Raw genomic sequence first — 13,001 nt, 5'->3', positions numbered from 1 at the left:
TCACCCTAGTCTCTGAGGCTCCAGCTCCCAGCCCCACTCCCAGCACAGACCTGAGCAGATGACTCCCGCGTCCTCCTTGTGCCCGCAGTCGTGCTGCCCCCAGGCCTCGGCAGGGCAGTCCCAGAGAGCAGCTTCAGCCCCGGAGCAGTTGACGCCATCCAGCCAGATCTGCCCGGAGCCCTCCCCAAACCGAGCAGAGCCGGCTGCCTCCAGGGCCCCTCCGCAGCCCAGCTGGCGGCAAACGACGGCGGCGTCGGCCAGGTCCCAGGCGTCGTCGCAGACGGTGCCCCAGCGCCCCTGGTAGTAGATCTCCACTCTCCCTGCACAGCGCCCGGCCCTGTCCACCAGCCGCACCCGCTGGCTCCCTGCAGCAGGGAGAACCCCGGCCGTCAGGGGCTGGCTGCCTTCCCAGCCCCACACCTGGGGGACGTGCAGCACCACTCACCCCGGCACACGACCCCCACGTCCTCCATGATCCCTTCTGCCGGTGTGCTCTGAGGCAGGGAGGTGTTGCAGAGGCTCAGGTCAGCCTCGTGCCCTGCACACCGCACCCCACGCAGCCCCACAGGTCCTGGTCCTCGCTCGGCCCTCACGGGGGTGTAGGCTGCCTCTGCCTCTCCGCACTGCAGCTGCCGGCACACCACGCTGGCCTCCTGCATGTCCCACTGCTCATCCAGGACTCTGCCCCACGTCCCGTGCTGGAAGACCTCCACGCGCCCATCGCACCGGCTCCCTCCGCCCACCAGCCGCAGGGACTTGGGGCCTGGCGAGAGGAGAAATTCAGCCTGGCACTGCCGTGGGGTCCCCAGCTGTGGGTGGCCGTGTCACACACCAGGGGCAAATGGACTTTGCAGCACTGCCCAGCACTCACCTGAGCAAATGACAGCAGCAGCGTTCTCCTGGGAGCATGGCGAGGCCCCCAGGGCAGTCACCGGGCACTGCCCCAGGTGGGCTTCAGTCCCGTCACAGTGGAACGAGTCTCTCCAGACGGGGCCGGTTCCTCTCCCAAAATGCCCTCCTCCAGGAATGGACTCAGCAAAGCCACAGCCGAGGTGCCGACAGAGAACGTGGGCGTCCGAGAGGTCCCAGCGGGAGGCACAGAGGGTGCCCCATGTCCCCAGCACGTCGACCTCCACCCTGCCCTCACATGCTTTGCTGCCGTTCACCAGCCTGAACCCTGTGTACACAAGGACAAAGGATGGTGAGAGAGGCCACATTTGTGCTCTTGCTCCCACAGGAGCTGCAGGAGTGGCCAAAGAGACAACGTGCCTTTCTCCTCCTGCAGCACTCTCATTTTAGGGCTGCAGACCACCACCTCACCCCAGCTGTCCCCCACCCACCACAGTCCAGTGCCCACCCTGCCCCCACCACAACCCCAGTGTCCATCATCCCACTCTCCCACCCCAAGTCCTTACGTGTGCAGGTGACATGAGTGCCATTGCTGTGGGTGCAGGGCTGGTCCCTGGTGGCCGCCGTGGGGCAGAAGGAGAGGACAGATTCATTCCCCACACACTGCAGCTCTCTGTCCCAGACAGGACCGGCCCCTTCTCCCAGCTGAGCTGCCCCATGGACAGACAGGGCTGTGCCACACTGCAGCTCCCTGCACACCACCTTGGCAGCTTTGGCACCAAAGTGGGAGTGACAGACAGCTTTCCACTGGTCCCTGTCGTGGACCTCCACACTTCCTGAGCAGGGGCTGTCCCCTCCGACCAGCCGCACAAATCCTGGAGCAACCAAGGAGACCTGTGAGTTCCCAGAGCCCTCTGGCACTTCCATGCCCACCTCCCACCTCATCCCTGATGTGGCCACATGCAGAGCCCCACGGCCAGCCCAGCAGCTCTCAGTGGGTGCTGATGGCACAAAGACGTACGGGCGCCCCTGCTGATCCTCAGAAACCAGCCCAGCACCCATGGGCTGCCCTCTCTCCCAGCCCCCAGCCACAGGCACTGCTCAAACTGCTGCTGCCCGGAGCCCCTGGGCTGCCTGGCCCCAGACCCAGCACAGCAACACCCGCAGCACGTGGGCCCAGGGAAACAGGCCCAGGAACTCGTGGCTACTTCAGCCTGCTGTGCCCCACAAGGCTCAGGCCAGTTAGAAGAAATCCTTGGAACTGCCAAAAAGCCCCCCTGTTCCCAGGGAATGCTGGGGCTCTTGGGGAGCTCCTGCTAGATGGGGCACATCGGGGGATCCTCCGCAAAGGGGGGTCCTCTGGCAGGGACAGTGTGGTGCTGGGCATGCACATCTCCAGCCACCTACCATGCATGGGTCAGGAAAGCAAGCAGAGAGCAGCCCTGGGCTGACACGAGCTCCCGGTGTGAGGGCAGGCAGAGAGGAGAGCCAGGAGGTGGTGGCACAGCCCCTGGGGCACAGGGCAGGCAGGAGAGGCTGAGCAGAGTGTCAGAATTGCCTGGAGGGGCCATGTCCCTGGGGGCTGGCTCTCATGTGGTGACCCCAGGACAGGAACAAGGTGCCACTTGCCACCCTGCTCCTGTGCACAAATCCAGTGCTCCTTCCCTCTGAGCAGCCCCTCTGCTTTGGCCGAGGTTCTCTTGTCTGCTGGGGGTACAACCCAAAAGTCCTGGGCCATTGCACGCCCTTCCCTGAAGTTGCTGGTGGCTGGGGGAGCTGCTCTAGATTCCCCTGGCATAGGGACCAGCCTGCCAGACAGGGCTTGGGTGAATGGAGGAGAAAGATGGGATCCAGCCAGCACAGTGGGGAAGGGTGGAGCCATGTTCTGGTGTCCACTTGTTGCTTCCTGAGGTCACAGCCGGGTCCCTTAGAAGTGTCCCCATCCCAGAAGTAGGGAAGAAGTTCAGTCCTTACCTGAGCATGTCACTCCAGCATCAAAGCTGTGATCGCAGTATGTTTCAGCCCATTCTGTGTGTGTGCAGTCAGACAGGGCAGACTCGGTGCCACGACAGCCAACATCATCCATCCAAATGCGTCCAGATCCCGGCCCAAAGTGTGCATTCCGATGAGCTTTGAGAGCAACCCCACAGCCCAGCTGCCTACAAACCACTGCAGCATCAGTCATGTCCCAGGAGAAATCACACACGGTCCCCCACTGGCCCTGATGTTTCACCTCCACTCTCCCAGCACAGCGACTGCCGCCATCCGCCAGCCTCACCTCCGCAGCCCCTTCAAACACCAACACAGGAAGGGTCAGGAGAGTTTTAAGCCCCACATTGCATGTCCGTGAGGACCCCCTCCCCAGGCAGACTCCCAGTTCCCAGGGTGGGATCCCTGTCCCCATAGGCTGTCTCAGGAGCAGTGGGGGGTCTCTCCTCTCCCCATGGGCTATGCTGGGCTGGGGGTACCCAGCTCTAGCCCTCTTGGGCCATTTGCTGCCCCACAGCCCTCATCACATCCTCTCACCCAAGTGGCCCCCTGTCCTGCCCATGCCCACCCACACACAGCCCTCAGGCCTGCACGGGGCTCCTGCTCCTCCCCATCGCAGTTTCCCCCAAACAGCCCGTGCCCCTCAGCAGCTTCCATTGCCCATTGTCTGCCACAGGCACCTCCCAAATCCACCGTCCAACCCACAGGGCACTGAGCTGATCACAGGGATACTAACAACCCATGTCCCTTCTCCGTCCCTGCTGTCAGATCAGTCCCTGTGCTTCGACAGAGCCTCAGGAAGGACACCTCTCTACCACTTCTGGGTGCAGACACCCTAGTCCCCTTCTGTTAATGGGACAAAACCTGCCCTCCTGGAGTCAGTGCTTCCCCAGATCCCAGGGGCAGGGAAAAGCACACAACCCCCCTGGGGCATCCCAGACATTGGCTGTGCCCTGGAGATCACTGAGGGCCACCCTCACTGTCTGGGACTCCTCCAGATCCAGAGGCACAGTGCTGGGGAACAAGGGGTCGCAAAAGGTTACCCAAGGACAAGGGGTCTAGAAATGAAGTCAGGCTTGGGCTGCCAAAAACATGGGAGATATGAAAATGGATTACCCCCTCCCACCCAGGCAGGCACAGATTAAAGAACAGAGCTGAGAGACTGAGAACCTTCTGCCACTCATATCAGTGGTGCCTGAAAACAACCCCACTCCCAGAGAGATCCCAATGACCCCACTGCTGCCCATTGTCTCAAGGCTGTGGAACAGAGAAGCTGGCACTTACCTCTGCAAGGCTTCACCCAGAGGAACAGCCACAGCACCCAAGGGGACAGGAGTCCCTCTGTCCCCATCCTGAGGCTCCTGTCCTGACAGCACAGCCCTGCTGCTGGAGTTCCTGGGGACCCACAGGGCAATGGCGATGTTGGGAGGGCAATATATCTGTGCAGATGCTGTCCCAGCTGCAGGAGGAGCCAATCGAAGCAGCAGGCACCTTTTTAGAAGTTATCGGCACTTATCTCCCCTCCGACGCAGCCCAGCTCTCCAATGAACTTCTCCAGCGCTCTTCATGACCATATATGAGGGACGGCTCCGCTGCGGCTCTCACGTCACTGCGGTGGGAGATCATCGTGGGGTAGGGCTGGGTGTGGGGGCAGATGGCTCTGACACCCCTTGCAGCCTGCTGAGGGAGCACGGAGCATCTCCTAAACTGTAGCATCCAAGAGCCCAAGGTGCGATTGTCCGGCCATCCTTGCGCCATGGGATCCAGGGGACTGGTCCTGCAGCAGGGCTGTCAGGCTGGGAAGAGACCAGCCCCTGCCCCTGCTACAGCCCCCGCTGTGCATGCAGCAGCGGCTGGGAAAGGCCCTTGGGCAGGGCCAGAGCCCCATTATGGGGGTGCTGCCTGTCCCGTCCCTCCCCAGGGGGGTCCCGGCAGCAGCCAGAGCTGGTCCAGGGCCTGCCCTGGCAGCAGAGCTGCAGCCCAGAGCCTCAGGCGTCTCCCTGGCTCTCAGCGTGTCACCCGGGGGCCGTTATTCCCCGCGGCGGGTCGGGAGCTGGAGCCTGCCTGCCACTGCAGGTGCACAAACCGCAGCCCACGTGACATGGCGCCCGGGCAGGAAGACGGTGGTTTCCTCCTGGCCCCGTGCCCAGGCATGGCCCTGCGGTGCCTCCCAGCCTCCTCACAGCTCCAAGCCTGGCACAGTCCAAGAAGTGTTGGGACAATGCTCTCAGATGTACAGTTTATTATATATATATACAAATATAAATACACACATATATATACATTTTATATTTTTAATAGAACACACATTTTTATGAATATATACAATATATATATATTACTTATACATTATTATATTTTTATATATTTTATTAGATTAAATATTATTCTTATATATTTTATGTATTATTATATAGTTCATATTATATAATATATAATTACCGATATTATATTATAGATTATATTATATTTTTATTTGATAAATATTTATATTACATAAAGTATTCCAGTATATTATACAGTATTATGTTATATTATACAGTATAATATATTATATTAATTATATTATATATTTTATATTATTTTATTTTATTTTTCATTACATTAATTTTACATATATTATACATACGTAAAAGGTTTATTTTTTATAAATATATACATTACATATTTTACTATTTTTAAAATATATTTACAATTTGTATAGTTTTTTAGATACATATATAATTTATTTTATTGTCTGGTGGCTGGAGTTGGACTCACTGATCCTTGATTTTTCCAACTTGGGCTATTTCATGATTCTGCCCAACTCAGCTCCAGGTGATGCCATAGCATCTTCACCTGCCATGCGCCTGCTCCTGGCCTGTAGTCAGGCAGCAATGACCTCACAAACACCTACAAAAGTTCTTGGCCTGTTCCAGGCCTGTCACCTCCTCAGGCACCAGTGACCTCACAGGTACCTGTACAATCCTTGGGCCTTGCCCTGACCTATCAGCTACTTGATCACCAGTGACCTCCCCACAGACCCACACAAGCCATGTGCTTATTCCTGGCCTCCTGGCTTCTCAGGCACCAGGGTCCTCCCAGCATCTAGCACAGGCCATGTTTGCTCTCAGCCAGTTAGTTACACAGGCACCACTGGCATCCAAATGACATCCACAGGCCAGGGGCCTGCTCCTGGCCTATCAACTCCTCAGCTGACCATGACCTCATAGGCACATGCTGCCTAATGGAAGGTGTCCCTGCCTGTAGCAGAGGGATGTGGACTAGATGGTCACTAGAATTCCTACAACCCAAACCATTCTATGACTCTGTGATTCTCTGATATCCTTGCAGCTGATGCATACTCGCCATGGAAGTAGTCAGGCTCCAGTGACCTCCCAAGAACTTATATGGCCATGCACCTGCTCCTGCCCTATTGGCTACTCAGCCAAGAGTGGTATCACAAGTCCATTTCCCAGGCATGGGTCTCCTTCCTGCCTGTCATCTTCTCAGGCTCTGGTGACCTCACAAGCTCTTACGAGAGCTGTGGGCTTGCTGCTGGTCTGTCAGCTCCACAGACACCACTGACCTGAGCATCACATAGACACCTGTTTGGTTTCTGTTCCCAATGAAGTAGTGTGATGCACCAGTAGACAGGTGCCTGGGGTTTCTGTTGTATTTCAGGAATAATCAAGCATGGGGTGCCATCGCTGACATGACATCATAAGCTCCCAAAGACCCACACAAGCCATATGCTTATTCCTGGCCTACTGGCTTCTCAGGCACCAGGGTCCTCACAGCACTTAGCACAGGCCACCCTTGCTCTCAGCCTGTCAGCGACTCAGGCACCACTGTTATCACAGGAATATTCACCTGCCATGGGCCTGCTCGTGGCCTATCAGATCTTCAGCTGACAGTGACCTCATAAGCACAGATGATCTATTGAAAGATGTTAGTGTCCCTGTCCATGATGGGCGGTGGCTGCTGATGTTCAGCTGGCTGTTGACCAACATCCCCAGGTGCTTTTCTTCTGGACAGCTTTCCAGCCACTCTTCCCCAAGCCTATGCTACTGCATGGGGTTGTTATGACCCAAGTGCAGAAGCATTGTTGAATGTCATGTGATTGGACTCAGTCCATCAATCTAGCCTTTCCAGATCCTTCTGCAAAGCTTTCCTACTCTCAAGCAGATCAACTGTCCCACCTAACTTCTTGTCATCTGCAAATATACTGAGAGTGTACTTGATCCTCTCATTCGGATCGTAGATCTAAATATTAAATAAAACTGGACCCAATCCCAAGCCCTGGGGAATGTCAATGATGACTAAACTGGACATCTGGACAACTGACTCCAACTGGACTGAACTCCCTTCACTCCCTCACTCTTTGAGCATGGCCATTTAGAAAGTTCTTCAACCAGCAAACTGTACACTTGTCCAAGCCATGAGCGTCCAGATGGGTTGTCATTCTGCAGGGCTACTTCTGGTGAGGCTGAGTGAATACTAAGATGTAGCTCCTTCTTTTATGCTTTTTCTAATGCCCTGTTCTCAGTCCTTTCAAACCAACTAAGCATGAATCTGGTGCTCGTGATGAGCTGGTGCTCAGGTCGTGTTCCAGTTACTTGCTATATCATGTATCATTGTGGTTGAGTTTGTACAGAACTAGCATTCTCGCACTACCTTGTATCTCTGTTTGCTTGAGTCTGCGGTGTCAATGGTAGTTCAGGAAGACTGGGAGGGGAGTGGCTTCAGGGGAAGCACGAGGTTGCTTCTGTCACAGTGGGACTTTGGTCTGCCTGCACAGTTCAGTGGCTCAAGCTCTGACACAGCCAGGAGTTCCACACTTCAAGGGAATCCCAAAGGTAGTTCCTTCCTGAAGGGCAATGCCATCCTGAGTCCTGTCCTTGCCTGTGCAACATCTATCAAAGTGTCGATACAAGTTTGTCCTCAGAAGAAAGGCCCCATCACAAGGGGCTGCCTAGAGCTGGGCTCCTCTCCACAGTTCTGACCTGGAGTCTTCTCCTGCAGGGCCTCTCCCTGGACTGCATCCTCCTTCAGGCCACATCCACCTGCTCCCACGTGGGGTCTTCCATCAGTTGCCATGTGGAGATCCTCCAACATGGTGCACCATGGGCTGCAGGGAAACTTCTGCTCTATCACCTGGAGCACTTCCACACCCTGTTTCTTCATTGACCTTGGTGTCTGCAGGGTTGTTTCTCTCAGCTTCATGAGGCCAAACTGCTTCAGTTAAGTGACTAAACCAAAAGAATACAGGATTTGGGGATTAGGTGTTCAGGTTAGGCTTTAGGGATTAGATCTTGCCTTCCAGGGTTAGTAGTTGGGCAGAGTATTAGAGGGAGGTCTGTGTTTACTGCGTTGGCTTCTAGTCTGTGTCTAGTGTAGAGACTATGTTATGTTACGTTGGGATTTTCTTCAGGGCTCTGTTGAGGAATCATGTTAAGGCTGGAATTCCATGCTAGGGATGAAAGGCTGAGGAATAAGGTGAGAATTGAACTAAGAGTGTATGGTAAGGCCTTATGGATTTGGGACTTGGCAAACCCACGCCAGGTGAGATTTGGGGTTAGGAGTAAGAGTAGTGAATTCCTTGCAGAGAGAGGGATAGCATTTAGATGTAGGGGTAAGTAGGGCTGATGGTTACTGCTTCAAAATATTGCCAGGGCTTGACATGGATGTTTTCCTAGTAAGTGTTGCAGCAGCACAGCCTTGCCTGAACCCCTCTCACCTCTTCCAGATCTTTCCTTTCTGTCAGCCAAGTCCCTCTTCTCTCCCCCAAATCTCCCACCTTTATTCTCTCAGCTTTCCCCTGGTCTCCCCAAATGTGTCACCCTGTTGGGGGCAGCTTTCTGAAGACCTTTATGACCTCAGAGGCTCTGCCTCCCTGCTGTTGGCCAGCCAGCTGCTGAGACAGAAGTTACCTCACAGCCAGCATCCACAAGGCTACAAAGAGGTGTTGTGCTCAGCAGGCCTCTTCCCAGCCCATCCAGGAATACCCGGTGTAGGGGATGCCCTGCACAATTCCTCAGGTACCCTGTGGGCTGAGCAGCTCATGCTTCAGAACACCTGCCACATGTCTGGACTCACATTTCCCTGGGAGTTCTTCAGCTCCTTCAGGGCATCCTGAAGGAAATGACCACCTCAATATGCAAAAAAATTATCAAGTACTGAGTGCACATGTTAGGGAAGTGTTCAAAACTCTCTGTGGTGGGTGAGAAAGTCTTCATGTCTAGATTTGTTTCATTCAATTGCATTCCCAGGGCACATTGCCATCAAAGGAAAGTGACCTTGAGTCACTGTCTGTGCTACAGTATACTCCTAGGGAATATCTTATGGAACTACTGCTCACTGGTAGTCATCTCTCCACGCCCACATCTTGTGCACTGTAATATGGAGAATAAAGACATGGACTCCTGACACATTAATTTGATATCCCTCAGAGGAGGAAATATAAACCACTTGTGTAAGCTGTGGCAAGAGCCCAGTCTGGGAATGGTGGTTGCAAGGAGCTGTTCTGGGACCATTGCCCTGAGGCAGCATTTCCCAGAGTGTGCAGAGAACAATGGTCCATCCCAGCCCCTGCTCTGCTGGTCCTCCCTGTCTCACCCAGGAGGCCAGCTCAGCCCAGACCCTCCCAAGCTCTCCACACCTTCATCTCCTATCCTCTCCCCAACCCAGCCCAGAAGAGCATCCCATGCTGGGCAGACCCCAAAGCATCAAATGGAGAAGTGGAGGTCAGTCGCAGTGTCCCTGCTGCTGCCATCTGCAGGAGATTCCCCTCCCACAGACATCCTGCAGCCCCCCAGGCCAGCCCCACTCCCCAGCACAGCACAGCACCACACTGCTGGCCCTGGGACTCCTCAAGCAGCACCATTGCGCACCCACAGTGCCCTGCTCTGCTCCCAGGACACCCCATGTCCCACACAGCCTTGCCCCAGCCCAGCACCTTTGGGCTGGCCTGAGCAGCCATTCCTGCAGCCCCTGCCCGTGCTGCCCACAGCCCCCAGCTGGTGGCGCTGCTCTGCAGAGCAAGGGGGCTGTGGTGCACAGGGCCATAGGGGCACTCTGCAGGGCCGTGCTGGTCAAGCTGGGAAGGCAGAACCAGCTGTTGTGGGGCACTGCCACTGACTGCCTCCCACACAGGTGGTTCCTTGGCCATGGATAGCTGGCACAGATAGCCGGACTTCTTGAGAGTCAGAGACTTATGGAATAGCCCGAGCTGGAAGGGACCCACAAGGATCATTGAGTCAAACACATCTCCAATGTCATTAGATGTTTTGGGGTGATTCACTGTATTCAATCTATGAAATTTCACCAGAGGTATAACAACCAATTCAACAGAGAGCTTTCCCTATGCCTGCTGTGCTCCCTGTTGTTGCAGAGCTCTGCTTTTCCTTTTCCCACTCAGATTTAGCACCTCAGGGTGGCTCCACCTGGGACGTGCCCGTGCTCTATGGGTTCCATGTGCTACTGACTCCTGGGCACACACTGTCCCTGCCAAGTGCTTGGGCTCTTCTGACAGCTCCCACTTTCCTCCAGAAAGATGCCTGCCTTCCATCATCCCTCTCGCCTATTGTGTACAGAGGCAGGTGAATTCACTGTCTCTGTGGTGCTATCCAAGAATAGGGAACAATCACAGGTACACCCTGGCAGTGCTGCTGTGGCAGGATTCTTCTCCCCTCCACCTCTGCCATGTGTCCCTGAAGCTCCACCACAGGTCTACAAGGAAGGGTATCAGGCAAGTAAGTCAATGTATGATCCTTTCTTTTATTAAAATACACAGAAAGCCTGACCCACCATTTATACAAAGACTTGGAGTCACATGAGACAGGTACATACAGTGTAGGAAGGTATGACCAACGATGTTTCTTTGTGGGGAACACTATAAGAAGTAAAGCAAAGTAAAAAAGAAAAAAAAATAGAAACAAATAAAAAGATTTCTGGGTCTGTATACAGTTAACATTAAGAACACAGGCAGTTTATTCCTTCTGAAAAACCTCCATTCATCACTTTCCACATGGCTTCCTTCAGCTCCTGATTCCTCATGCTGTAGATGAGGGGTTCACTGCTGGAGGCACCACCGAGTCCAGAACTGCCAGCAAAAGATTAAGGGAGGAGAAGGACATAGAGGGGGGTTTCAGGTAGGCAAAAAAGGCAGTGCTGATGAACAGGGAGACCACGGCCAGGTGAGGGAGGCATGTGGAAAAAGCTTTGTGCCGGCCCTGCTGTGAGGGGATCCTCAGCACTGCCCTGAAGATCTGCATGTAAGAAAGCACAAGGAAAACAAAACACCCAAAGGCTAAACACACACTAGGCACAATAAGCCCAACTTCTCTGAGGTAGGCATCTGAGCAGGAGAGCTTGAGGATCTGGGGAATTTCACAGAAGAACTGGTCCAGGGCATTTTCCTGGCAGAGGGGGAGGGAAAAGGTATTGGCAGTGTGCAGCACAGCATAGAGAAAGCCACTGCCCCAGGCAGCTGCTGCCATGTTGACACAAGTTTTGCTGGCCATTATGGTCCCGTAGTGCAGGGGTTTGCAGATGGCAATGTAGCGGTCATAGGCCATGATGATGAGAAAACTCTGCTGAGATGAAAAAGAAAAAGAATAAAACTTGTATAGCACATTCCGAGTAGGAGATGGTCCTGGTGTCCCACAGGGAATTGGCCATGGCTTTGGGAACAGTGGTGGAGATGGATCCCAGGTCTAGGAGGGTGAGGTTGAGGAGGAAGAAGTACATGGGGGTGTGGAGGCGGTGGTTGCAGGCTATGGCTGTGAGGATGAGGCCGTTGCCCAGGAGGGCAGCCAGGTAGATGCCCAGGAAGAGCGCGAAGTGCAGGAGCTGCAGCTCGCGTGTGTCTGCGAATGGCAGGAGGAGGAACTCAGTGGGGAAGCTGCTGTTGGACATTTGCTGCCTCAGAACATGGTTGGCTGTCCATGGAGGAAAAGACTGTGTCAACTTCGAAAAACTTCTCTGCACAAAACCTCATTTGTGTTTCACAGAAACCCTCTCCACAAGACGTACTGTCTATTCCCTATGAGCTCTGTTTCTTTCTGTCTAAGGGTGCCTAAGGGATCAGGTGGATCATCTGTGTGATCAGCATGATTCAGTACTGTGCTACGGTATGTGGTAAAGTGCATTGCACACGGATCTCAGATGCCCACAGTCCAGAGGCATGCTCTTTGAGCTTCTGCCCCTTCTAATAACCTGACAACTCTTATCATCATTATCATCCCCATGATTCACCCTCATGGCAGGCATGAAAGCAGAGAGTCCAGAGAGTGCCTTCCCTTCAGGTAGCTCCTGCCTTGGACTTCCCTGACAAGAATCTCCCCACAAAATTCCCTGGGGGTGCTGTGGAGCTCTGAGGAGCCTTCTCCAGGCAAGAGCCTTTGGGCACCAGCAGGACCCTGCCCTACCCTGTTCTGTAAGGGGGCTCCTTCCACCCACAGCTTCTCCCCATAACACCCTGGGCAGCTCCCTGAGCAGGCTGAGTGCTGAGCCTGGCAGGTAGCAGAGGCTCTGCCCCGGCACACAGCCCCTGGGGCACGGCAGAAACCCTGCTCTGTACCACAGCCCTGGCCACCCCTGCCTGCACCCTGGCTGCACAGCCTGCAGCTGGCCCTTAAAGAAGGAACCCTCATGTCCTGTCCCTCTGACAGTTTGGGCAGGCAATCCCTGCTCTAGAGCTTGTCATACTCCTCTGCAGTAGAGAAACTCTGAGAGTGCTCCTGAAAAATTCCATAGGCTGCAGGATTTGCCAGCAAATCTGGACATGGAATCAGGAACAAGAGCTGCATGGCCCTGTAGCCACACACTTACCCTGTTCAGGGCTGTGAAGATTTCTCCTGCAGTGAGCTCTCAGCATCCCCCCTCCACACTGCCTTTAACATCTCCCTCCCTTCTCTCAGCTGCTCTTGTCCCCTGCAGGCAGTACCCCCAGCCCTGCTGCTGCGCTGTGCAGAGGAGCTGCTCCTGGGCAGAGCTGTCTCTCTGCAGCACTGCCCGCTTTCCAGGAGCTCCCCTTGGGCCCATGAGCCCAGCCCAGCTCATCAGCATAGGGAGTGCTTGAAAAGTCCCTGGGCCTCCAGGGGAATCAACTTTGAAAAACACTAAAGTAATCATTTATGTTCCTTCCCTCCATTGTAGAGGGAGCACTGTCCTTTTTCATT

At 54.4% G+C, this 13,001-nt stretch overlaps 1 protein-coding gene and 1 pseudogene across 2 annotated transcripts in view; both read right to left on the bottom strand.

Moving 5' to 3' along the window:
- The window catches only part of LOC311428294 (antigen WC1.1-like), a gene marked incomplete at its 3' end in the record, with an annotated part of 72,834 nt that continues 59,833 nt past the window's right edge, over positions 1-13,001 (bottom strand). Inside the window, exons 8-12 of the mRNA XM_084539818.1 lie at positions 2,824-3,138; positions 1,416-1,724; positions 872-1,177; positions 446-763; positions 1-365 (exon numbers count right to left, since the gene is read on the bottom strand). Of these exons, the coding sequence (XP_084395944.1) occupies positions 1-365; positions 446-763; positions 872-1,177; positions 1,416-1,724; positions 2,824-3,138 (1,613 nt within the window). The remainder of the gene's footprint in view (positions 366-445; positions 764-871; positions 1,178-1,415; positions 1,725-2,823; positions 3,139-13,001) is intronic.
- On the bottom strand, positions 10,792-11,736 carry LOC311428272 (olfactory receptor 14C36-like; annotated as a pseudogene). The gene has a single exon. The product of its transcript is annotated as an olfactory receptor 14C36-like (transcript).

The sequence above is a fragment of the Aythya ferina genome, assembly GCF_964211825.1.
Source record: "Aythya ferina genome assembly, contig: HAP1_SCAFFOLD_37, whole genome shotgun sequence".
Lineage (NCBI taxonomy): Eukaryota > Metazoa > Chordata > Aves > Anseriformes > Anatidae > Aythya > Aythya ferina.
This window is presented reverse-complemented; position numbering and strand designations above follow the sequence as displayed.